General features: G+C 47.9%; 2 protein-coding genes across 2 annotated transcripts; one reads left to right on the plus strand and one right to left on the minus strand.

The window, feature by feature from the left end:
* Positions 1 to 4,217: 4,217 nt before the first annotated feature.
* Positions 4,218 to 18,145, minus strand: LOC116520556 (GTPase IMAP family member 8-like). Its single transcript, XM_032234805.1, has 4 exons — positions 17,980 to 18,145; positions 16,387 to 17,042; positions 7,827 to 7,899; positions 4,218 to 6,083 (listed from the first exon to the last, which is right to left on the minus strand). Exons 1-4 carry the CDS (start codon positions 17,996 to 17,998, stop codon positions 5,428 to 5,430), a joined length of 1,404 nt encoding a protein of 467 aa, XP_032090696.1. The 5' UTR covers positions 17,999 to 18,145; the 3' UTR covers positions 4,218 to 5,427.
* A 2,448-nt stretch (positions 18,146 to 20,593) lies between these two features.
* On the plus strand, positions 20,594 to 23,539 carry LOC116520596 (GTPase IMAP family member 2-like). Its single transcript, XM_032234867.1, has 3 exons — positions 20,594 to 20,641; positions 21,651 to 21,678; positions 22,327 to 23,539. Exons 1-3 carry the CDS (start codon positions 20,609 to 20,611, stop codon positions 23,094 to 23,096), a joined length of 831 nt encoding a protein of 276 aa, XP_032090758.1. The 5' UTR covers positions 20,594 to 20,608; the 3' UTR covers positions 23,097 to 23,539.
* Positions 23,540 to 24,654: the final 1,115 nt, after the last annotated feature.

The following is a 24,654-nucleotide window of genomic DNA, read 5'->3' on the forward strand; positions in this document are numbered from 1 at the left end:
TAATTTGTTCCAAACACACACACACCCTGTAATATCTGCTTGACTATGGGGGAAAGAGGGGGCGGGGCGTCATTTGAAAAAAAAACATGCAGCCACTTTTAGGGGGTCTTTAGGAGCCATCAATCATCGGATTGACCAGGACTCGATGAAGACATAAAACACTGGAAATCCAAACAAGCATTTGACTGAGGGCTCCACCTCGTCCTCTTTTTAAACCCCACTCCCTTCTAGTCCTGATGGTGTTACCTAGTTGGGTCATGAAATGTCTGCAAGAAAATGGATATCTAAGGGACTGCCCTAAAGAAGAGGGGCTCAACCTATCCTCCAAAGCACCAGAAGGCAGGACAAGAAACAATGGATGGAAACTAACCAAGGACAGAAGGAACCTGGAATGAAGGAGAAACTTCCTAACACTGAGGACCATTGACCCGTGGAACTGCTTGCCACCAGAAGGTGTTCCATCACCAGAGGCCTTTAGGTAAAGACTGGATGGCTATTTGTCTGAAATGGTATAGGGTGTCCTGCAGGAGCAGGGGGTTGGGCTAGATGACCACTGAGATCCCTTCCCAACTCTGTATTGCACAGGTACAGTATAGGTGGTACCTTGCTCAATAGTAGTAACTGTGAGAGGGATTTTGGAGTCCTAGTGGACAACCATTTAAATAGGAGCCAGCCGTGTGCAGCAGCTGCGAAAAAAGCCAACACAGTTCTAGGCTGCATCAACAGAGGAACAGAATCAAGATCACGTGAAGGGTTAATACCTCTTTATAATGCCTTGGTGAGGCCACACTTGGAATCCTGCATTCAGTTTTGGTCGCCATGATGTAGAAAAGATATGGAGACTCTGGAAAGAGTGCAGAGAGAAGAGCAACCAAGAGGATTAGGGGATTGGAGACTAAAACATATGAAGAACGGTTGCAGGAACTGGGCATGTCTAGTTTAATGGAAAGAAGGACGAGGGGAGACATGATTGCATCTTCCAATATCTCAGGGGTTGCCACAAAGAAGAGGGGGTCAAACTATTCTCCAATGCACCTGAGGGCAGAACAAGAAGCAATGGGTGGAAACTAATCAGGGAGAGAAGCAACTTAGAACTAAGGAGAAATTTCCTGACAGTGAGAACAATGAATTAATGGAACAGAAATTACCTCCAGAAATTGTGAATGCCCCAACACTGGAAGTCTTTAGGAAGGTGTTGGATAGCCATTTGTCTGAAACGGAATAAGGTTTCCTGCCTAGGCAGGGGGTTGGACTAGAAGACCTCCAAGGTCCCTTCCAACTCTGCTATGGTATTATTGTATTGTAGGTGACCTCTGGGGTCCCTTGCGACTCTAATTCTATGATTCTGTAAGGGCCTCTTGCTTGAGCAGGGGTCTGGACTAGATCAGTGTTTTTCAACCTTTTTTGTGCAAAGGCACACTTTTTTCATGAAAAAAATCACGAGGCACACCACCATTAGAAAATGTTAAAAAAATTTAACTCTGTGCCTATATTGACTATATATAAAGTAATTTTCCCACGGCACACCTTACACTATGTCACGGCACACTAGTGTGCCGCGGCACAGTGGTTGAAAAACACTGGACTAGATGACCTCCAAGGTCTCCTCCAATTCTTTAATTCTGCAAGCCGCCGCTTCCTTGAGCAGGGAGTTAGACTAGATGACCTCTGAGGTCCCTTCCCGCTCGATTCCGATGGAAAGGCTGCTGAAGGAGGGGCAGGTTAAGCGAGGGGGGAGGCGGTCTCCAAAGCGGCAGGTAGAGAGTAGTGAAAGCGAGGCTGGCTTTGCGGGGGGGGGGGGGGAGGCTGGGGGAAGTGGGGAGGGGGAGGCGACATAAATCAAAGCGGCCATTGTGCGATTTATTAGCTCGGAGAAAAATAGCCTGTTTGCCTTTGCTGCGGTGTGTGATGTGTTTGTGGGGGTGGGTGGGTGGGGTCGTCCTTCCAAATCGTTCTTTTTTGCAGCCACATGATTTGCAAATGACTAAATGACCTCTGAGGTCACTTCTAACTCTGTAATTCTGTAAGTCTCCTGCTTGAGCGGAGGTTTGGACTAGAAGACCTCCCACGTCCCCTCCCAACACTTTAATTCTGTAAATCTCTTCCTCGTGCTGGGGGTTGGACTAGATGACCTCCAGGTCTCTTCCAACTCTGTGTTGCTGTAATTCTGTCCGAGTCTCCTGCTTGAGGAGGGGGATGGATTAGAGATAACCTCCAAGGTCCCTCCCCACTGTCTTATTTTGTCAGTGTCTCCTGTTTCGGGGGGGGGGGGTTGGACTGGATGGCCTCCGAGGTCCCTTCCAGTTCTATTCCGGTGGAAAGGCTGCTGGGAGAGGGGCGCATGGGTGGGGCGCTCTGCAAAGCGGCGCGCAAAGAGCAGAGGAAGCGAGGCTGGCTTTTGCTGACGGGGGGGGGGAAGTGGGGAGGAGGAGGCGACACAACCCGAAGCGGCCGTTGTGCGATTAAAAGAGACGGACAAAAAGAGCCTGTTTGCTTTGAACGCCCCTTGTTTACTTAGCTCCGTTACTTGTTTCTTTGTCTCTTTGTGTGTGTCTTGTGTGTGTGTGTCTTTCCGTATCTTATTTCTTTTCAATCACGTGGTTTCTAGGCAGCGCCGCCGCCGAAAAACTTTCGCTTTCTTTTTCTGTTTTTTTTTCTTTTTCTGTCCCTGGGATTGGGAGGGAAGGGAGGGGAAGGGGGGGGGGATCCAGTTAGGGGAGAGAGAGATGGGGAAGGGTCTCCCGTAGGAGTGGCCCACAAGCAAGGGAGAGAGAAAGAGACCCCCTATTCCGGCCGCCCAGTCTCTTCTTGAAATCCTCTACTTCTCCCCCCTGCTCGGGCAGGGGGGCTGGACTAGATGACCTCTGAGATCCCTTCCAACTCTGAGATTCTGTAAAGGTCTCCCACTCGGGTAGGGTGTCCGACTAGATGGTCTCCAAGGTCACCTCCAACTCCTTAATTATTTAAGCCTCCTCCTCCTTGAACAGGGGGTTGGACTAGATGACCTCTGAGGTCCCCTTCCGCTCGATTCCGATGGAAACGCTCCTGAAAGAGGGGCAGGTTACGCAGCGGGCGGGGGCGGGGCGCTCTGCAAAGCGGCAGGCAGAGAGTAGAGGAAGCGAGGCTGGCTTTTGAGGGAAGGGTGGGAAGTCCAGGGGAAATGTGGGGGGGGGGGGGAGGAGGAGGCGACACAACCCAAAGCGGCCGTTGTGCGATTAATGGACCCGGAGAAAAATAGCCTGTTTGCCTTTGCTGCGGTATGTGATGTGTGTGTGTGTGTGTGTTTGTGTGTGTGTGTGTGTGTGTGTGTAAGGGGGGTGCGGTCCTTCCAAATCGTTCTTTTTTGCAGTCACATGATTTACAAGCAGCGCAGCGGCGGCGAGAGACCTTCGCTTCCGTTATAGCTATTTAGATGCGACTCCTCTCTTCGTCTCGGGGATTGGGGTTTTTTTTTGGGGGGGGGGGGAGAGGACGGCATACAGTTAGGGGCGGCAGAGGTGACGAGAGGTCGCAGGAATGGGCGGCCCCACCAGGCAGGGGAGTGGCTGGAGGGGTGCTTGAGCAGGGGGTTGGACTAGATGACCTCTGAAGTACCATTCAACTCTTTAATTCTGTAAGTCTCTTCCTCCTGCTGGAGGTTGGACTAGACGACCTCCAAGATCCCTTCCAATTCTCCTGCTGGGGTAGGGAATTGGAGTAGATAACCTCCCAGGTCTCTTCCAACTCTGTGATGCTGTAATTCTGTCAGGGTCTCCTGCTTGAGTAGGGGGATGGATTAGATGACCTCCAAGGTCCCTCCCCACTCTCTTATTCTATCAGTGTCATCTGTTCAGTGGGGGGAGGGGTTGGACTAGAAGACCTCCAAGATCCCTTTCCAATTCTATGATTCTATAAGGGTCTCCTGCTTGAGCAGAGGGATGGATTAGATGACCTCCAAGGTCCCTCCCCACTCTCTTATTCTGTCAGTGTCATCTGTTCAGTGGGGGGAGGGGTTGGACTAGAAGACCTCCAAGATCCCTTTCCAATTCTATGATTCTGTAAGGGTCTCCTGCTTGAGCAGGGGGCTGGACTAGAAGACCACCCCCCCCCACACACACACAAATACACACACCTGACAAAAGATACACCTCCTCTTGTAAGAAAGGAAAATATTTATTAATAACTCTGATTAAAATCCCCATCGTAGATTCTCATTCAGAAACCCGTGTTGAGTTCACATTGGCCACGGCAAGGGGTTGATGGTACAGCAGCCCCCCCGCCCCCCGCCAAACCTTTGGGCACCAGGGACGGTTCTGTGGAGGTTGGTTTTTCCGCATACCGGAGAGGGGGGGGTGTAGGTTTCACTTGCTGCCTGGATCGCGCGCGCACACAGACCCACACAGATGGGGCTTCACTCACTTGTGCTGCGTGGTTCTTTGTGCACCACAGCCTGTTGCTGGTCCACAGCCCTGGTGTGGAGGAGCAGCCCTCAACCGTTTGGGGCACCAGGGAGCGCTTCCCTGTAGAGCAGGGGTGTCAAACTCAATTTCATTGAGGGCCAGATCAGGGCCGTGGTTGACCTTGGGAAGGTTGGGTGGGCGTGGGCGACTGGGTGGGCCTGGCCAGTTTGATACCACTCCCCAAACTGCTGGGTCAATGTTCCCTCTTTGCATTGGGTAAACGGAGCCGAAGCAATGCAGGGCAGCCCCTTATATTTTCCAGGACGGCCCTGTGAGCCGGATCCGACCACATTGCGGGCTGGATTCCGCCCACGGGCCTTGAGTTTGACATCCCTGTTGTAGAGAGGTTTTTCCGCTGACAGTAGGGAGTGTGGTTTTGCATGCTCCCTGCATCCCATCGATGGGGCTTCGCTTGTTTGCGTGGTCCAGTTTCTGACATGCTGCAGCCCGGTGTTGGTCTGCATCCCGTGTATCAGGTACCCCGCTGTTGTAGGTGGAGGACTCCAGAGAAAGTCCTCTTGCGGAAAATTGGGAAAACCATTAAAAAAACCTGGATTCGTCCCAGGAAAACAGGACAGGTGAGAAAGAACATTTGGTGCCTGCAGGAGCAAAAGGGAGACGCTTTCAAAATTGGGGGTTATAATCTGTATCAATGAAGTCTTAACGTTTCTGGTGATGGTGGTTTCTCAGCCTGGATTGACAGACGGGGAAGCCCCAAATAATGCGTGCTTCCAAAGGGACATGCGTCCAGATTGATAGAGAATTTGGCTGTGGGGCCAGTTGATATTGGGGAGAGGAATGACAGGATTTTAAGGAAGTCCTTTTATCCAACGGTAGAAAACGTGGTCTCGGGGGGAAAGAATTGGCTCAGGGAGACTCAACCATAAATCTCAGGCGCGCATTCTTTGGTGGTGACCAAAAAATAGAAAGGGGAAAAGGAAGTTGTTAACTTTTGCGGAGTTGTCTCAATTAGACTTTCTTGTGTCCATCAGAAAAGGGAACAAAACCAGGCAAATTTTGTCTTCAGCGTCTCTTGGTCTGACTTCATCATGGCTTCCGTGTAGTAAGGAGCACCTTTGTTCTTCTGCACCAGGTCATCAATCATGGTCATCAGTTGGGCCCTCTGAGCTTCTCGTTCTTTTCCTTCGGCCTTGTTGTTGAAAGCCAGGTAGCGGGACCCACACCTGGACACCTGATCCTTCAGCGTGGAGTTTCCGTCGGCGATGAATTTCTCCAGAGTCGTATCTTTCAGGTCCTCTTTCCGGGTGAACAAGAGGATCATGTAATCCTTGGCCTTCAGGGTGAAGATCTCCTTAATCAAGCGAGCCACGTCCTCCTCCTCTTTGGTGAAACGGGTGGGACGAATCACCTGCAGAATGACGTGGGGACCTGGGGAGCAAAACTTCACGCACTTGCTCACTTCGTTGGCTGTTTCTCGCTCGGGGCGCCCGGTGTCGAGGAATCCGGGAGTATCCACGACCACCACCTTCCTGCCATTCAGCTGGGTCTCCACTCTTTTGCAACTTTTGGTGACGGAACCAAAAGCTATCTTGGATTCAAAGTCTTGTTTTCCCAGGATTGTGTTTCCTGTCGCACTTTTCCCATTGCCGGTTTTGCCCACCAGGACGATCCTCCGTTCGTCCCCTACAACCCAAGGGGGAAAGGAGAGAAGGGGATCGGTCAGCAGCATTGTGGGAGATGCCTGAAGGAGGCGTCAAACGAGTCATTAGTCATGAATCCCTCAGTGCTCATAAACAATGTAAATCCAACCCACCATGAATGCTTGTCTTATGTCCTACTCATTTCCCTCGACTGTTAGTAGGTCAGATTCCCATAGTGAAGTTAAGCTTGGAATTAATCTTTATACTTATTTGAACTGCTTGAATTTCCTAATTTTCCTGCCATGATACCTATCATCTATCTATCTATCTATCTATCTATCTATCTATCTATCTATCTATCTATCTTTCTTTCTTTCTTTCTTTCTTTCTTTCTTTCTTTCTATGTCTTCTATATCTATCTATCTATCTATCTATCTATCTATCTATATCATCCATCTCTATCAATCAATCATCTATCATTTATCTCTATGTATTTATCATCCATCCATCCATCTCTATCAATCAAACAATCAATCAATAATCTATCATTTATCTCTCTGTGTATTTATCATCCATCCACCTATGTCTGTCTGTCTGTCTGTCTGTCTATCTATCTATCTATCTATCTATCTATCTATCTATCTATCTATCTATCTATCTATCTATATCATCCATCTCTATCAATCAATCATCTATCATTTATCTCTATGTATTTATCATCCATCCATCCATCTCTATCAATCAAACAATCAATCAATAATCTATCATTTATCTCTCTGTGTATTTATCATCCATCCACCTATGTCTGTCTGTCTGTCTGTCTGTCTGTCTGTCTATCTATCTATCTATCTATCTATCTATCTATCTATCTATCTATCTATCTATATCCATCCATCCATCCATCCATCCATCCATCTTCCATCTATCTATATCAATCAATCGATCAATCATTTATCTCTATGTATTTATCATCCATCCACCATCCATATCTACCTATCATCTGTCTATCTCTGTCTGTCTATGTAATCATCCAGCCATCCACCCTCTCTCTCTATCATCCATCCATCTCTATCCAATCCATCCATCCATCCATCCATCCATCCATCATCCATTTATTGTGGGAAATGACCAGACTGAGCTTGAGGGAGGGGATCAAAGCCATCAGAAGCCATGAATCCCTGCGCACACATCAACCATCGAAATCCACCCCACGATGAATGCCTTTCTTACCTGCCACTCATTTCCCCTGACTGTTAGTAGGTCAGATTCTTGTAGAGTGCTTAACTTTGCAATAAACCTTTATACAGGCAGTCCTCGACTTACAACAGTTCATTTAGTGACCATTCAAACTTAGAATGGCATTGACTATTTTTCAGACTTATGACCCTTGCAGCGTCCCCATGGTCACGTGGTTTATATTTGGACACTTGGCAATTGGTTCATATTTATGACGGTCGCAGTGTCCCAGGGTGTGTTTGTGTCACGTGGTCCCCTTTGGCGACCTTCTGACAAACCAAGTCTATGGGGAAGCTGAATTCACTTATTGACTGACTCAACAACAGCTTTGATTCGCTTAATGGCAGTGGGGCCAAACTCCAATGTCTCACTTAACAATCTTGGTTTTGGGATCCATTCCGGTCGCCAGCCGAGGACTCCCTGGGCTCATTTGAACCACCTGAATTTCCCTGGCTGGTGACAAGCTTAAGGTCACCCTAGCCTGACCCTCAGGCTAGGCCAGGGCAGCAGCCCCCACCCCACCCCATCCTCCCAGGAGCCAAGATTTTACCTCCGGCGCTTCCAGCCATTTCCCGACTGGTTGAACTGCACAAACCTCCGATTTCTGGATGAAAAGCAAAGCAGAGTCAGCCGAAGGACAGGAACTCACTTCAGCTGCAAAAGGCACAAGCAAGAATGGAAGGGGGTGGGGTTTAAAAAGGACCCGCCCCCTTCCTCACCACCCAGGGGGCTGACCCACCTGATCCTGTCCCCATCTCCTTTTCATCCAGTCCTCTTTAGATCAGACTGATGAGCTTTGAAGCTTGAAAAGGCTGGTGACTCCACGCCCCGTACAGGCAGTTCTCGAGTTTTACAACGCCAATGGGACCGCCCCAAATTTACATAGCTGAAGACAGTTTTGAGCTATGCTTGCTGCTGTCATTAAGTGAATCGCAAATTGCATTTGCTTCTCTCGAAGAGTCGTCTTACTCTAGGCAGAAGAGAAGGAGGAGGGGGGAAGTCTAGCATGGAGGGACCTTGGAGATCATCCAGTCCAACCCTCTGCTCAAGCAGGAGACCTGGACAGAATCATAGAAGGAGAGAGTTGGAAATTGTGGAGCTGGGTCTTTAAGGACCTGCCTGAATTCCTATTCCCTCTCCCTCCCCTTCCCTCCCTCCTCCACATCCTCCTTCCCCCTCCCTGCCTCCCTCCTCTCCTCCCCCTTTCTCTCCCTCCTCTCCTGCTCCCTCTCCCTCCTTCCTTCTCCCCTACTCTGCTTCCCCCTTCCACTCTGCCTCCCCCACTTTCCTCTCTCCCCCTCCCCCTCCCTCCCTCCGCCTCACCCTCACCATTACCCTCTACAGTCCTTCCCAGGGAAAGCGAAAGTGTTTGCCTCCCTTGGCCTGGGAAGCGCTGCCTGGAAACCAGGAGATTGAAGATAAAAGCCTAGGTGTGTCACATTTCTTCTCCTCTTATTTCTTCGCCTCCCTCCCCCACCCCCGCCCCACAAAAACCAGCCTCGCTTCCTCCGCCCTTTGCCTGCTGCTTTGCAGGAGCGACCCCTTCCTTCCCCCTCCCCGCAGCCAAGTTCAAGGGGGGGAGAAAAGCCCCCTTGGTGGGGTCCTCCCCCCCTCCTAGATCCTTTCCGAAGACACACAAAGACCCCGCTGAAAGACGGACTAGGTTGAGAACCGGAGGCGGATGGAGGTTTGGTGGAATCTGCGCGACCCCCAAGAATGCTGAGCCACCCCCCCAAAAAAATTACAGTGATGGAGAAGAGGAAGCGACCCTGCTCTTCCAAAGCTCAGAATCCCAGGGCTGGAAGGGATCTTAGAGGTCTTCTAGTCCACCCGCTACAGTAAACCGTCCAATACACCTTATATATCTTCCCGGTCAGATGGCTGTCCAGTCTTAGGTGTATATACAGATCGTCCTCGAATTACAACCGTTCCTTTAGGGACTCTCCATAGTTCCCATGGCACTGAAAAAAAGGAGCGTTTTCTACACTTACGATGCTAAATTCATACTTATGACCATTGCTGTGTCCTAAGGTCACATGATCCCCCTATTTTTGCAATCTTCGGACGAGCAAAGGCGATGGAGAAGCCAGATTCACTGAACAACTGGAGGACTCGCTTAGCAACTGCCACAATTCGCTTAATGACAGAGGCAAGAATAGTCATAAAATGAAACAAGGCTCACTTCAGAACGGTCTCGCTTAGCAACAAATGTTTGGTGCTCAATCATCATCATGCATGGAGGATTACCCGTGTGTGTATATATAGTCACTAAATGACCTTAAGTTCTTCATAAGTCGAGGACTACGTGTGTGTGTGTGTGTATTGAGGATACTGCAGGCTGAACTGGGGAGTGGGTGAAGGTTAAGTAACAGCAGGAAACCAGCTCAGAGGCCAGATAAATAAAGCAACTGTGCAAACAGGAAGACCGCTGCGTAGCCACAACTGTCGCTTGGCTGCGGGCCAGGAAGCAAAGCTAGAAGACAGAAGAACCATGGCGGTAGTCCTCGGCTTACAACTGATTCGCTTAGTGGTCATTCGAGGTGACACCGGCACTGGGAAAAAAGGAACTCCAACCATTGTTCACACTTAACTACAGTGTGATTTTTTTTTCATACTTTCAGACATTCGGCAACAGGCTCCCATCTAGGACGGCTGCGATGTCCCAGGATCTGCGACCGTCGGACAAGCCGACTCAAGGGGAGAAGCAGGTTTGCTGAACAACCTGAGCGGCTCACTTACCAACGGCAGGAATTGCCTTGACGACGGTGATGGGGAAAGTCGCCAAAGGGGATGAAAAACACTTCAGGCATTTCTCCCCAAGCAACCTCATAAATTGTGGTCATATGTTGCGGATTTCTTGTATCCGTATATTTATCATTTTATTTTATCTATCAATCATCTATCCTATCTCATCTATTTATCCATCCATCCATCCCCCCACCACCCACCCATAAATCCATCCATCCATCCATCCATCCATCCATCCATCCATCCATCCATCCATCCATCCATATATCTTATATATCTATCCATCCATCTAGTGTCTGTATACATAGCCATCAATCCTATCATCTCTCTAGCCTATCTATTATCTATATTTATCTATTTTATGTATTAATATCTATCTATCCATCCATCCATCCAATCTCTCCTTCTCTATCCATCCATCTTGTGTCTTAATACAATACAATACAATACAATACAATACAATACAATACAATACAATACAATACAATACAATGCAATACACTAGCAGAGTCTGAAGGGACCTTGGAGGTCTTCTAGTCCAACCCCCTGCCTAGGGAGGAAACCCTATACTGTTTCAGACAAATGGCTATCCAACATCTTCTTAAAGACTTCCAGTTTTGGGGCATTCACAACTTCTGGAGGCAACTTCTGTTCCACTGATTAAGTTGCTTCTCTCCTTGATTAGTTTCCACCCATTGCCTCTTGTTCTACCCTCAGCTGCCTTGGAAAATAGTTTGGTGCCCTCTTCTTTGTGGCAACTCCTGAGATATTGGAACACTGCTATCATGTCTCCCCTAGTCCTTCTTTTCATTGAACTAGACATACCTAGTTCCTGCAACCGTTCTTCATATGTTTTAGTCTCCAGTCCCCTAATCATCTTTGTTGCTCTTCTCTGCACTCTTTCTAGAGTCTCCACATCTTTTCTACATCGTGGAGACCAAAACTGGATGCAGTATTCCAAGTGTGGCCTTACCAAGGTCTTATAAAGTGGTACTAACCCTTCACGTGATCTTGATTCTCTCCCTCTGTTGATGCAGCCTAGAACTGTGTTGGCTTTTTTGGCAGTTGCTGCACACGGCTGGCTCCTATTTAAATGCTTGTCCACTAGGACTCCAAGATCCCCCTCACAGTTACTACTATTGAGCAAGGTCCCACCTATACTGGACCTGTGCATTTCATTTTTCTTGCCTAAATGTAGAACCTGACTCTTTTCACCATTGAATTTCATTTTCTTAGATAGTGCCCAACGTTCAAGTTTGTCAAGATCCTTCTGCATCCTTAAGCCTGAATTCTGGAGTGTTGGCTATTCCTGCCAGCTTGGTGTCATCTGAAAATTTGATGAGTTCCCCATTTATCCCCTCATCCAGATCATTGATGAAGATGTTGAAGAGTCCTGGGCCCAAAACAGAGCCTTGGGGTCCCCCACTGCATACTTCCCTCCATGAAGATGCAGTTCCATTGAGGACTACACGTTGAGTGCGGTTGGTCAGCCAGTTACAAATTCATCTGGTGGTGATGCTGTCCAACCCACGTTCTTCTACTTTTATCTAGTAGTAGGTTATGGTCTACCTTATCAAATACCTTACCTAAGTCCAAGAAAACTATATCAACGGCATTCCTCTGATCCACTAATTTTGTCACATTATCAAAGAATGCAATAAGATTAGTCTGGCATGGTCTGTTTTTAACAAACCCATGTTGGCTTTTGGCTATTACCTTATTTGCTTTTAGGTGTTCGCTAATTTGTTGCTTGATTATCTTTTCCAGAAAGAGAGGTAATTATTTCTTATAAATTGTGCAACTCCACCTCCTCTTTTATTTAGTCTATTTCTTTTAAATAATTTAAATCCTCCTAGCTGTTTGTTCCATTTGTCGGTTTCATCCCACCAAGTTTCTGTAATGGCAACAATATCGTATCTGCTCTCATTTACTTGAATTTCTAATTCGCCCTGTTTATTCCTCATACTCTGTGCATTGGTGTATAGACATTTGAGTCCATTTTGATTGCCCCTGTGTTTACTGTCTACATAACGTGTGTTATGCCTGACTGCCCCTATTTTCTTGCCACTTGTATGATTCATGCACATGGTATGGCACTCCCTATTAAATGCTTGGTTTTGTTTGACAGTGGGAGTGATAATCTTACCCGCACAAACATCTATGTTACATGCACTGATAACCCTATGAATTTTAGATTGCTGGGGACAGAAATGTTCTGTATCAATTAATTCTGTATCCCCGCTGTTTAGTTTAAATGTTTATCCAGAAAATCTGTGAATTTAATGCAAAGTAACTCAGTCCCTTTCTTGGATGGGTGCAAACCATCTCTTTTGTACAGTTTTTCATTGGACCAGCTGCAGACATCATGACTAATAAAACCAAAGCCTTCCCTTTTACACCACTCCTTTAGCCACACATTAAACTCTGCCACACACTGGCCCTTCCCTTTTTGGTCCTTATATACTGGTAAAACCTCTGAAAAGTTAAGCCTACAACCTATACTACTAAGTTCATACCCCAAACTCTGGAAATCATTCTTCACAGAAAGTACATCTTTTTGGGACAGATCATTTGTGCCAAGATGTATAATAGCATCAACATCACAGTCCTTACTTGTATTCTTGACTATCTTAAGAATATGCCTCTTGTCTCTGCTGGCAGTAGCACCTGGCAGACACCTGACCTCTTTTAAAACCTCCATATCCTTTCCTAAATTTACATCCCTTATGATTGAATCACTAACCAGAAGGTGACTTCTCTTTTTGGTTCCACCACAAAACCGCGGTAGACAAAAGCGCGGTCGACGAAAGCGCTTATGTGATGTCATCACAGCGCGACGAAAAAGATCGAAAAATGTAAAAATAAAGCGAAAACCTTACCCTAACCCCCCCAAACCTAACCCTAAACCTAACCCTAAACCTAACCCTTAACCTAACGAAAAACCTAACGCTAACCCTTAACCTAACGCTAAACGTAACGCTAACGCTCTAAACCTAACCCTAACCCTTAACCTAACCCTAACCCTAACCCTTACCTTTATGTGAATCGGCTTGCTGTAATTTAATTTTTATTTCAATTTTTCGATCTTTTTCGTCGCGCTGTGATGACGTCACATACGCGCTTTCGTCGACCGCGCTTTTGTGGAACGCGGTTTTGGTGGGTCACGCTCTTTTTACATACCTTGCTCTTCTTGTACGACTGATGTGTCATACATAGTTCCCCATTTCACCTTTCCGAAGTAAGTTCTTCATTTTGGACCACGATCCCCTGCTTATTTGAGTCATATCTTTGAGTCTATCTGTCAGCATCACTCCATTACATAATTAGGAAAGAAAGACTAAGAGATTCCATGGATAGGAAATCAAAAGTACTTTTACTAATTACAAATGGTAAGCGAGCAGTTGCGAAGCAAAGTCTACTTAATTAGGCGCGAAAGCGATTGATATATAGAATAGTCCATTCCCCTCCCCTTAGGATCATAGCTGCAGGCCAATCATAAGTCCTTCAAATGTCAGGTGTGAGATAACTTCAAAAAGACATCACGAAGATGGAATGTCGAGGCCGTTGGTCTAGGCGGGAAGCACTCACGCATGCGCGATCCAAGCATCTTGTACATCCTAGAACATTCCTCCAGCACATCAATTAACCCCTCCCAAATACCAGCCCTCCCTCCCCGTTTCATGGCAGCTGAAGCAACAGCAAGGCAGAAGCTGACACTATCTTTCTATCTTTCCATCCATCTAGTATTTAGCATCTATCTATCTATCTATCTATCATCTATCTATCTATCTATCTATCTATCTATCTATCTATCTATCTATCTATCTATCTATCATCTATCGTTTATTATGTATATTTATCTATTTTATCTATCAGCCTATCCCATCTATCTGTATATAGTAAGGCAGTAATGTTCTACCTGTGAATGACTTTTTCTGTTTTAATTGCTTTAAAATCTATGTAAATCATTTCAAAATTGAAAGTAAATAATATGATTTCTGTAACAGAGTTGTCGAAGTCTGGAATGCCCTCCCTGATTCAGTTGTCTCAGCTACACATTTTCACACTTTCAGTCACAAATGGACTTCCCTGGACCTGAATTCCTACTTACCTAAGTGGTCAGGAGAGGGGGCGTGCATAAGTGCAGTAATGTGTCTATCGTCTCTGTTACTGTATTTTTATTCTCTTATTCTTGCTCTCGGTTTTTTTTTTTTACAAATTCCAATAAATAAAATAAAATGAATAATATATTTCTATATCCATATATCTAGTATTTATCTTTCTATCTACCCATCCATCCATCTCGATGCATCCATCTAGTTATCTCTTTTTCTCTTTCTCTATCTCATCTCTTTCTCTCTCCCTCATCTCTCTCCCTCTCTCTATTTATCTATCTATCTTTTCTCTCTCATCTCTTTCTTTCATTCTCCCATCTCTATCATCTTTCATCTCTTTCTCTCACTCTTTCATCTCTCCATCTCTTTCTATCCTTTCTCTCTAATCTCTTTCTTTCATTCTCTAATCTCTCAACTCTTTCTCACTCTCTCTCTCTCTATCCTCTTTCTCATCTTTCTCTCACTCTCGCATGTCTCTCTATCCTCTCTCTCATCTCTCTCTCAGTCTCTAATCTCTCTATCCTCTTTCTCATCTCTTTTTCTCACTCTCTCATCTTTCTCTCTCTTTCTACCTATCCGCTTTCCCTCCGTGTGTGTCTCCATCCATCCAATTTTTTTTCTGGAGATTTCATCACAGCCAACGAATCCAGATGGCTTAACAATTCGGAGAAAATATTGCGATTAAAAAGGATTTTTCCTTTCAAAACAGGACAACCCTTTTTTTAAAAAAAAGGAAAAAGAAAAAGAAGGAAAGCTGAATGGCGTCCAATTCAACACAAACAAGAGTTCTTCGGCTCTTTATCAAGGCAGCCAGGAAACGGGGAGGGCGGGGTGAGGGCTTAGAGGCCTCCAACGCCCCAGATTGGGGAACAAAGCCAGGAAATGGCCATGGGAATAAACTGTCACCCCCAATTTGGCCATCATAGAAAAGGAAGCCTTCTAAACCCAGGTTTGCTGCAGATACAATGAATCCCCCTCCCCCCCATGATAAAATCTGATTTCCTCTCCAGCAAACTCCAGCAGATCAGGCTCCCTCTTTGTCACAAGGTCGCAAAAGGGGATCACGCAACCCTGGAACATTGCGACCATCATAAATAGGAGTCTGTTCGCCAGCATCTGAATTTTGATCACATGACCACAGGGATGCTGCCAGGGACCTAAATGTGAAAGTGGTTGTAACTCCATTTTTTTCTAACGGTCACTAAGGGAACTGTTGTAAGTTGAGGACTACCTGTATTTCCACTCCCCTCTGCCTTTTAAGTGCAACATGGCATGGTGCCGATTGGGCTGAGTGGACCACCTTCACCAGTGTCCCTGGGTCAGACTTAGGTAAAAACTCCATTCATCGATAAAGGTATCGTTTCCTTTATCAAGTCAAGTGAATTACAACAAGGCAAAGCCAGAACTGAAAATCGCGCACCCAAATCCCCCAAGTCTTAACTGTTCCTTCCTTTACTTGCCTTCCACCACTGGGCTGCCCCGTCCAATCAAATTCACACGAAAATGTTTTGAAGAGCGGGTTGTTTCCATTCCCAACCGGGTGTTCTTGAAGCCCATCTCGGAGAGTCCGAAGCATCCTCCCTCCCATCTGCCCACCCCCCAGATTTCATGGCACCTGCTACTAAATGGTTTCAAAGAGCAAACATGAACTCCCTGACCCTCACCACACACACAGACACACAAACCCCACATAACCTTTTTAATAAGTGAGATTTATTGTGATGTAGAAAACAGGTGGCAGCCAACATGAATTTCCAGGAAAACAGCAACTGGTGAGAAAATACCTCAAGGCTGTCCTGCCTTGATGCTTTTTGGTACCAGAGGGAGCGAAAGGGAAACGTTTTCAAGATTTTGCTACTATTAGCAAAAGGGCAGGGAAAGAGGGAGGGAGGGAGGGAGGAAAAGAGGGGGGAAGGAGGGAAGATGGAAAGGAAGGAAAGAGGAAGGAAAGAATGAGGAAGAAAGGGAAGAACAAAGCAAGGAAAGAGGAAAGGGAGGGAGGAGGGAGGGAGGAGAAGGTAGGATGGAAAGAATGAAAGAAAGAAGGGAGTCCTTTCACCCGAGGGGAGAAACCAGGTTCTCGGGAGACAGAATTGGATCGGGGAGACTCTGCTACCAATTTCTCATGTGGGTTTTCTGGAAGGAAGCGGAAAGCTGAAGGGAGAAGAGCAGAGTGGGGACCTTTTGCCGAGTTGCCATCATGAGGCCGAGGCTCAGAGATAATTTTTTGCGGGGTGTCCCCTAAACCAAGGGACACAACCAGGAAAAGTTTTTGTTATTCTTGAAGTTCTCCTTGTCGGCCCTCATCATGTCTTCCGTGTAGCAAGGAGCCCCTTTGTTCTCCTTCACCAGTTCATCAATCATGGTCATCAGTTCGTCCACCTGAGCCTCTCGTTCTTTTCCTTCGGCCTTGTTGTTGAAAGCCAGGAAGCGGCCCCCACAATTGTACACCTGCCTCTTCAACCCGAGGTTCCCCTGATTGATGAAGTCCTCCAGAGGCTTTCCTTCAAAATCTTCTTTCCGGGTGAACAAGAGGATCATGTAATTCTTGGCCTTCAGGCTGAAGATCTCCTTGATCAAGCAAGCCACGTCCTCCTCCTCTTGGGTGAAACGGGTGGGACGAACCACCTGCAGAATGACGTGGGGACCCGGGGAGCAAAACTTCATGCACCTGCTCACTTCAGTGGCCGTTTCTCGCACGGGACACCCGGTGTCAAGGAATCCAGGCGTATCCACGACCACCACCTTCCTGCCATTCAGCTGGACCTCCTCCTTTTGGCAACTCTGGGTAACGGAATTGAAAGAGAACTTGGATTCAAAGACGTGCTTTCCCAGGATTGTGTTTGCCGTAGCGCTTTTCCCATTGCCTGTTTTGCCCACCAGGACGATCCTCCGTTCCTGCCCTACAACCGAAAGGGGGAGAAGAGACAAGAAGGGGACCAGTCAGGAGCATTGTAGATGAGTAGGCTGTTGTTTGAGGGAGGGGTCAAAGGGGTTATCAGTCATGAATCCCTGAGTGCGATCTCAATCCAACCCACCACAAATGCCTTTTTTCTCTCCCGCTCATTTCCCTTGAACAGTAATAGGTCAGATTCTTGTAGTGAACTTAAGCTGGCAATCAATCTTGATACTCATTTGAACTGCTGAACTTCCTAGTTTTCCTGGCTCTTGGAATCTTCCTTTCTCTTTCTTTTCTTTCCTTCTTTCTTTCCTATTTTCTTTCTCTCTCTCATTTCTCTGTCTCTCTTTCCATATCTATCTATCTATCTATCTATCTATCTATCTATCTATCTATCTATCTATCTATCTATCTCCATCTATCCATCCATCCATCCTTTGTGGGAGATGACCAGGCTGAGCCGAGGGAGGGATGAAAGCCACCACAAGTCCCTGTGCGCTTACAAGCAATCAAAATCCAGCCGATCTTAAACCATGGTAATTCACTTAAGGTGGCAGCAGGGGAAGTCATCAAAGAAGGTGGGGGGGGCTCCCTTCAACAAATGTCTCCCTTAACGACAGAAAAATTGTGAACCAATTGTGAATTGGTTGTAATTCGAGATCTAAGTGTACTCTCCCATCCGGGGAAGCCCAGAGCTTCCCTTAACAACTGTAGTGAGAAAAATCGGAAAATGGGGCAAAGCTCTCTTCAATATCTCACTTAACGACGTAAGTGTTGGGTCTCCATGCCGGTCATAAAGGGAGGACTTCCTGTAACCTGAATCTCCAGATTTCCCCAGCACTTAACAAGCTTAAGGTCATTATAGCTCATCCTACCCAACCCCCCCCCACCTGCAGGACTGCAGCTCTTACCAACTTCCCCCTTCAGCCCAAAAAATTTACCTTGCAAAAATTCAGACATTTCCAGAGAAATTGCGCAGCACAAATCTAGATGTTTCCGTGTGAAAAGCAAAAACGGAATCAGCTAAAGTCTCCCCACTCAAACAGGACCCAGGAGGAAATCAGTGGGAGGAAAGAAGGAGGGAGGGGGGGAGGGAGAAAGCGAAAGTGTTCGGGGCTGCTTTGTTTGGAAATCACGTGATTGAAAGAAAGCGCGCCCCCCCCCATTAAGCCAACATACACACACGCAGGCGCGGAAACCAAGACGCCGGCGGCCCCCACCCGCTCACAGGATGCAACCGGGTCATTGAGCGCAAATACCTTTTTTATTACTTTACTTTACTTTATTTTACTTTATAGTTTACTTTACTCTATATTTTTAATTTTAAATTTTTCGTTCATCTTTTGCATAGAGCGCCCCCCTCCCCCGGACGCCCTATCCTCAACCTCCTTGGGACCTTGGAGGTTGTCTAGTCCGACCCCCTGCTCGAGCAGGAGAGCCTTACAGAAGCACAGTTGCAAGGGACCTCAGAGGATATCTATACCAACCCGGTGCTCAAGGAGGAGGATACTTACAGAATTAAAGAGTTGGAGGGGACCTTGAAGGTCATCTAGTCCAACCCTTGTCAAGCAGGAGACCTTACTGGAAGGGACCTCCGAGGTCAACTAGTCCGACCTCCCCTTCTCCCACAACTCAAGCAGGACGCTGAACTGACCAGCCAGACCTGGTCAACGGCCTGTCGCGTCGCCACCCTTCCGCCCGCGGACGACGCCCGCCCTGCCTCCGACGTGGGGACGCGAGGAGGCAGAGGCGAGCAGGCGGGGCGTTTCTGGTCGGGACTTTTCAGAAAACGCAGCTGGAAGCGCTTGGTTAGTCTTTGAAAATTGACGGAGCCAGGATCTCCCCCCCCGACCCACTTTCCACCCAGCCCCGGCTCTTCTTTTTTCGGGGGGGGGGGTTCCCAGCGCCCCCTCCTGCGGCCGCAGCTTCGTGAGACGCCAAAGTTTGTAGGAGGGACGGTTTCGCTTTCCCACCGAGACGCCCCAAGTCCTCCCCACGGAGCGAGAGTTCAGGTAGGGCGGGCCGGGGGTCACAGCCGATCTGGAGAGGGGGAGATCAGATGGGCGGTGCGGCGGGCGGGGGTAAAGGGGGGAAACGTGTCGATCGCTTCCAAAGGGGGACAAGGGGGGTCCGCAGCCCTACAGGGGCGTAGTCTCCCCCCCCGCTACGTGTTTGGGGACGTAGCTCCCCCCCTTGGAGTCTTAAGGGATGAAACCCACCCCCGGGATCTAAGGGACAGAAATTCCCGGGGTCTTAAGGGACAGAGACCCCCCCCCCGCGCCGGCATCTTAGGATACTTAGCCACCCGCTATCTTAGGGGTCTTCAGGGACGTAGATTTGGGGCCTTAGAGGACGTAACCCCCACCCGGTGTCTTAAGGGACGACCCCCCCCCAGTTGGGGGACGGAGCTCCCCCGGACTCTGCAAGAGGAAATAGCATCTTCCTTCCTGTTAACCCATCCATTGGCACTTGGGAAACCCCCAAAAGCCCCCTCAGCCCCAAGGCACCAAGTCTTAAGAATCCACCTGCCTCGCTCTAGTAATCGGAACCCGCAAATGAGCTTTCTGTACATGCCCAGAAGCCTGGGCGGAGGAGAAAATCCCGGGAATGTAAGAGACAACGATGGTATCCCCTACACCGCCATAGGGCTAAAAATACTCCCCGCCCCCACCTAAGCTGAAGATCAGGGATAATAAAAGAAGCCACTGTAGCTAAGGGGAGACCCCCTCCCCCCACACAACTAAATTCTGCCCAGGTTGGACTAGATGACCTCCCAAGGGTCCCTTCCAAATTTGTGATTCTACATCTGTCTCCTGCTTGACTAGGGGTTGGACTAAATGACCTCTGAGGTCCCTTCCAGCCCTGGAACTGATGTGCTGTTTTACTTTTCGACAGAACAGAATCACAGAGTGGGAAGGGACCTCAAGAGGTCATCTAGCTCGAGCAGGAGATCTCACCAGAATGAAAATTGTCCTTTGGCTCCAGTCCAAGTTTTCTTTGTGGGGGAGAGTGGAAGTGTGAGCCCAGGTTGGTGGGGGGGGTGTCATGAGCAGGCCTTTGGGGTCTGAGGAAGCAATGGGCCCCCAGGTGGGGTAGGGGAAGCCCTTCTGTGTCTTTGGAGATTGCCATGGCGGCCCTGTGACTCCCCCTCCTCCTTCTGATCTTACAGAGATTGCACCGTCCAAGGAAAAGAAGAGAAGAGAAGGAGAGAGAAGAGAAAAGGAAGGAAGAAGATAGAGAAGGGAAGAGGAGAAAAGAAGGAAAGAGAGAGAAGAGAAGGAAGGAGAGAGAAAAGAAAGGAAAGAAGGAAGAAGGAGATAGAGAAGGGAAGAGGAGAAGAGAAGGGAGAGAAAAGGGAAGGAAGAGGAAGGAAGAAAAAAAGGAAAGGAGAAGAAAGAGAAGGGAAAAGGAAGGAGGGAAGAAGAGAAGGGAAGAGATAGAGAAGGGAAGAGAAGGGGAGGGAGGGAGGGAAGGAAGGAGAAGAAAAGGAAGGAGAGAACAAACAAAAGAGAGAAGAGGAAGGAAGGAGGTAGAGAAGAGGGAGGGAGGGAGAAAGGAAGGGAGGAAGGAATGGCCTACCAGTCGTTGGGCGACACTTGCCAGGTAGGTATGGGAGAAGAATGGGGCAGGGTCTTCGAGGGAGGGTCCCGGCCCTTCCTTTCCCGAAGTCAGGACTGCCTAAATGGGAGTTCTGGCACAGAGGCAGCCCCAGGCGGCTCCACGCTTGTCTTCCCAGTGCCTTGAGTTTGATTCCAGCGCCTTGGAAGGAAGGGATGCCAACCTCTTTTCTCATGTCCCCCCTCCTTCATTATCCTCCAGGGTCTCTGGGGTGGGCTCCCCCTCCTGGTTTGTTGCCCCCGCAGCCCCACCCACCCACCCAGCAAATCTCTCTCCTGCTTTGCACCCGGAGCTGGGAATCTAGAACTTCTTGGAGCAGAGCATGGCTAGCTGGGAAAAGGCCCTTCCCTTCCCTTTCTTTCTTCCAGATTTTTTATTTCTCTCTTCCTCTCTCTCTTTTGTCTTCTCCCTACCTTTTCCCAGCCCTCCCTTTCTCCTTCCTTCCTTCCTTCTTTCCTCCCTCCCTCCTGCCCTTCTTTTTCCCTCCCTCCTTTCCCCCCTTCCTTCTTCCCCCCTCCCTCCTTCTCTTATTTCCCTCTTCCCTCTCTCCCTCCTTTTCCTCTGTCCCTCCTTTTCCTTCCTTCCTCCCTCTTTTCCCTCCCTCCCTCCCTCCCTTTCCTTCCTTCCTCCCAAATTCCTCCCTCTCTTTCCTCCCTCTCTCCTTCCTTTTCTCTTTCTCCCTCCCTCCCTTCTTTCCTTCCCCTCCCTTCCCTCCCTCCCTTTTCTTCCCTGTCCTTTCTTCTGCTCCTCCCTTTTTTCCTACCCTCTGTTCCCCCCTCCCTTCCCTCTTCCTTCATTCCTGGTCAATCCTTTTCCCAGCTCCCAGTTGGGGTCCAATTCCTGACTGTGATGCCACTTTTCCAGGGACACTTCTCCTCCCTTCCCTGCCTTCGTCCCTCCTTTCCTCCATCTCTAACCTCTTACCAGCTGCCTGTCTGTGGATTATCCTACCGGAGCCATTCCTAATTTTCCATCCCCCCCCTTAATCTTTCAGGCCGCCGTGAAGCGGAGAGGCTTAGCAGGTAAGTAACACAATCACAACCCACAAAGAGGACCGTTTTCTCCACACGTACAACCATGGCAGCGTCCCTGGAGTCTCCGGGGTCCCAGGATCCAAATTCAGATGCTCAGCAACTGACTTGTACTTATGACGGTTGCAGTGTCCTGTGGTCATGTTTTTCCCCTTTTGCGACCTGATCAGCAAGGTCAAGAGGGAAGCCGGATATGCTCACTCTGTCTATTCTATTCTATTCTATTCTATTCTATTCTATTCTATTCTATTCTATTCTATTCTATTCTATCTATCTATCTATCTATCTATCTATCTATCTATCTATCTATCTATCTATCTATCTATCTATCCATCCCATCCCATCCCATCCCATCCATCCATCCATCCATCCATCCATCTATCCATATTTATCTATCCTGTCTATTTCTCTCTTATCATCTATCAATCCATCCATCTATCCTATCCATCCATCTCTTTCTTTCCCCCATCTCTACTTCTACCATCTCCCTATCTCTCTCTCTCTATCTACCTATCTATCTATCCACCTCTCCCTCCCTCCCCCTCTCTCTGTCAATAGTTGAATACATGAACTGAATTCCATTGAGCAGTGTAACTACACTCTGCCCTAACACTGTCACCCTGTCTTCCAAACTCCCAGGGGACAATGCCGAACTCCGGTTCATCCTGGTCGGAAAGTCTGGCAGTGGGAAGAGTGCCACAGGCAACACCATCCTTGGATGGAAGGAGTTTAAATCCATCTTGTCGGCAAAAAGCACCACCCTGAGGTGCCAAAGGGGACAGGGAAGGTGGCAGGGCACGAAGATCTCTGTGGTCGACACGCCAGGCATGTTCGATTCCGATGATTACAGTGAGGGTGTGCGACGGGAAATCATGTCTTGTATTGAGTTCTCCCGGCCTGGCCCCCACGCCTTGATCTTGGTGACCCAGGTGGGACGCTTCACCGCTGAAGATGCGGCTGCTGCGAAGTGCGTCCGGGATATCTTTGGGACTGAATCCTCAAAGCACATGATCGTCCTCTTCACTTGCATGGAGGATTTGGGTGGGGACCCCCTGAAGGAGTACGTCCGAAACTCTGCCAACAAAAATCTACGGGATGTGATCTGGCAATGCCGGAACCGCTTCTGCGGGTTCAACAACAAGGCCACGGGAGCCGAGCGGGATAATCAGGTCTCGGAGCTGATGGACATTGTGCAGAGAACCGTTTCAGAGAACGGGGGTGGGTACTACACCAACCAGCTGTATTTGGAGCCCATCCTGACGGATGGCATTGTCAAAGCTTTCCTGGCGGAGAACAAAAAAGCCCGAAAAATGGCAGAGAATGCTTTGAAGTGGAAAATTTTTTTTTTTATTGCTGCAATCATCACTACCTGTTTCATAACCATATATATTCTAATCAAATCATCTTAAGTCTTCTTTCGTTCGACATCTTCAGGACAGATCTTCTGATCTGAATGTGGGAAGGAGGCTGGTCTAAGTTCATGTAGTTCATGGGACCCCAACCATTTGGGCCCCAGGGACTGCTTCCGTTGAGAGAGGTTTTTCCACAGACTAACAGAGGTGTGTTTTCACCTGCCGTCTGGATCCTGCGGATGCGGCTTTGCTTCTTTCTGCAAACCAGTTTCTGGCATGCTGCTCCACGACCCCCGGGACCCCTGATGTAAATGACCAGATTGAGCGTGAGGAAGAGGTCAAGGCTTTCATGAGTCGATTCCCATCCTGCCGACGAGATCTGTCCATCAGATTTTGAATTCTGCTGACTTTTCTCTCCCACTAATTAAGTGCCGACTGTTAGTTGACCAGATTCTTGTGTGTTCACCCAAATAATAAATGGAACGTGCTGTAACTTCCCAGATGGTCTCGATCCTTTGCTCCATGCTATAACTTAACATATGGTCTCGATCCTCTGCGCCATGCTGTAACTTAAGATATGTAACTTAAGATATAGTCAACATAGTGACTAAATTAGTAGACCAGAGAAATACTGTGGACATAATAGACATCAGGAAGGCATTCAACAAAGTAGATTACAACCTACTTCTTTGTAAGCTCGAAAAAAGTGGGATAGACATCTTCACCACCAGATGGATTTGCAACTGGCTGACAAACCATACTCATTGAGTAGTCCTTAATGGGTCCAAGTCTACATGGAGGGAAGCAGTGGGTAGGTTCCATCTTAGGAACAGTACTCCCCAATCTATATAAATAAAAATGTAAATGTTTGTTTGTTCGAAATCTTAAATCTCCAAAAGTTCTTCACCGATTGCTTTGAAATTTTGACACAACGTTGCATTTGAATACGCACGTGTTTTTATATAGCTATATTATATAGATGCCACACTTGTGACAGGTAAAAACATGCTTTTTTAAAAAACAGCGCCATCTGTTGGATGTAAAAGCAACACACGCTATACTAAATATTTCACAATTCCATTTCAATGTTTCTGATTGCATTGTTATATTGAATTTTCATAGCTTTCGATTTATTTTCATTTTGATTTAATTATTTTGTGTGATATTGCATTGGAATAGAGCTGTGTCATTTACCATAGCGTTCATTTCGTGAGTATAGTATATTCGGAACAGTTCGGCCTCTCTCCATCTTCGTCCCGACGGTCCCTTTACATGTTAGGCTGGGCTGTGGGCGCACCCTTTCCCCTTTCCGCCCCTCCTCTGACGAGCTTCAACCATTTCCGCCAAGGGGAGCTGGAGCCCTTCGGCCTCCCCCTTCCCTCTCTCCCCTCCCCTCCCACTGGGCCTTTGCTGTTTGTCGCTGTATGGAAGGAGCATAAATCCCCACTCCATTGTGTTGCAGAGTCTCAACCTGGGAGGGTAAACATTGACTGGGCCATGGTCCACCTGGGTGGTTCGGAGCTAAGGCAAGGGTTGATTCCACTCACGTTCAGCTGTCCGAATTGCTCTGGGAGGCCGGTCAGAGACTGACTGAATGAAGGTGGCTGGGATCCCC

The sequence above is a fragment of the Thamnophis elegans genome, chromosome Z (assembly GCF_009769535.1).
Source record: "Thamnophis elegans isolate rThaEle1 chromosome Z, rThaEle1.pri, whole genome shotgun sequence".
NCBI classification, from domain to species: Eukaryota; Metazoa; Chordata; class Lepidosauria; order Squamata; family Colubridae; genus Thamnophis; species Thamnophis elegans.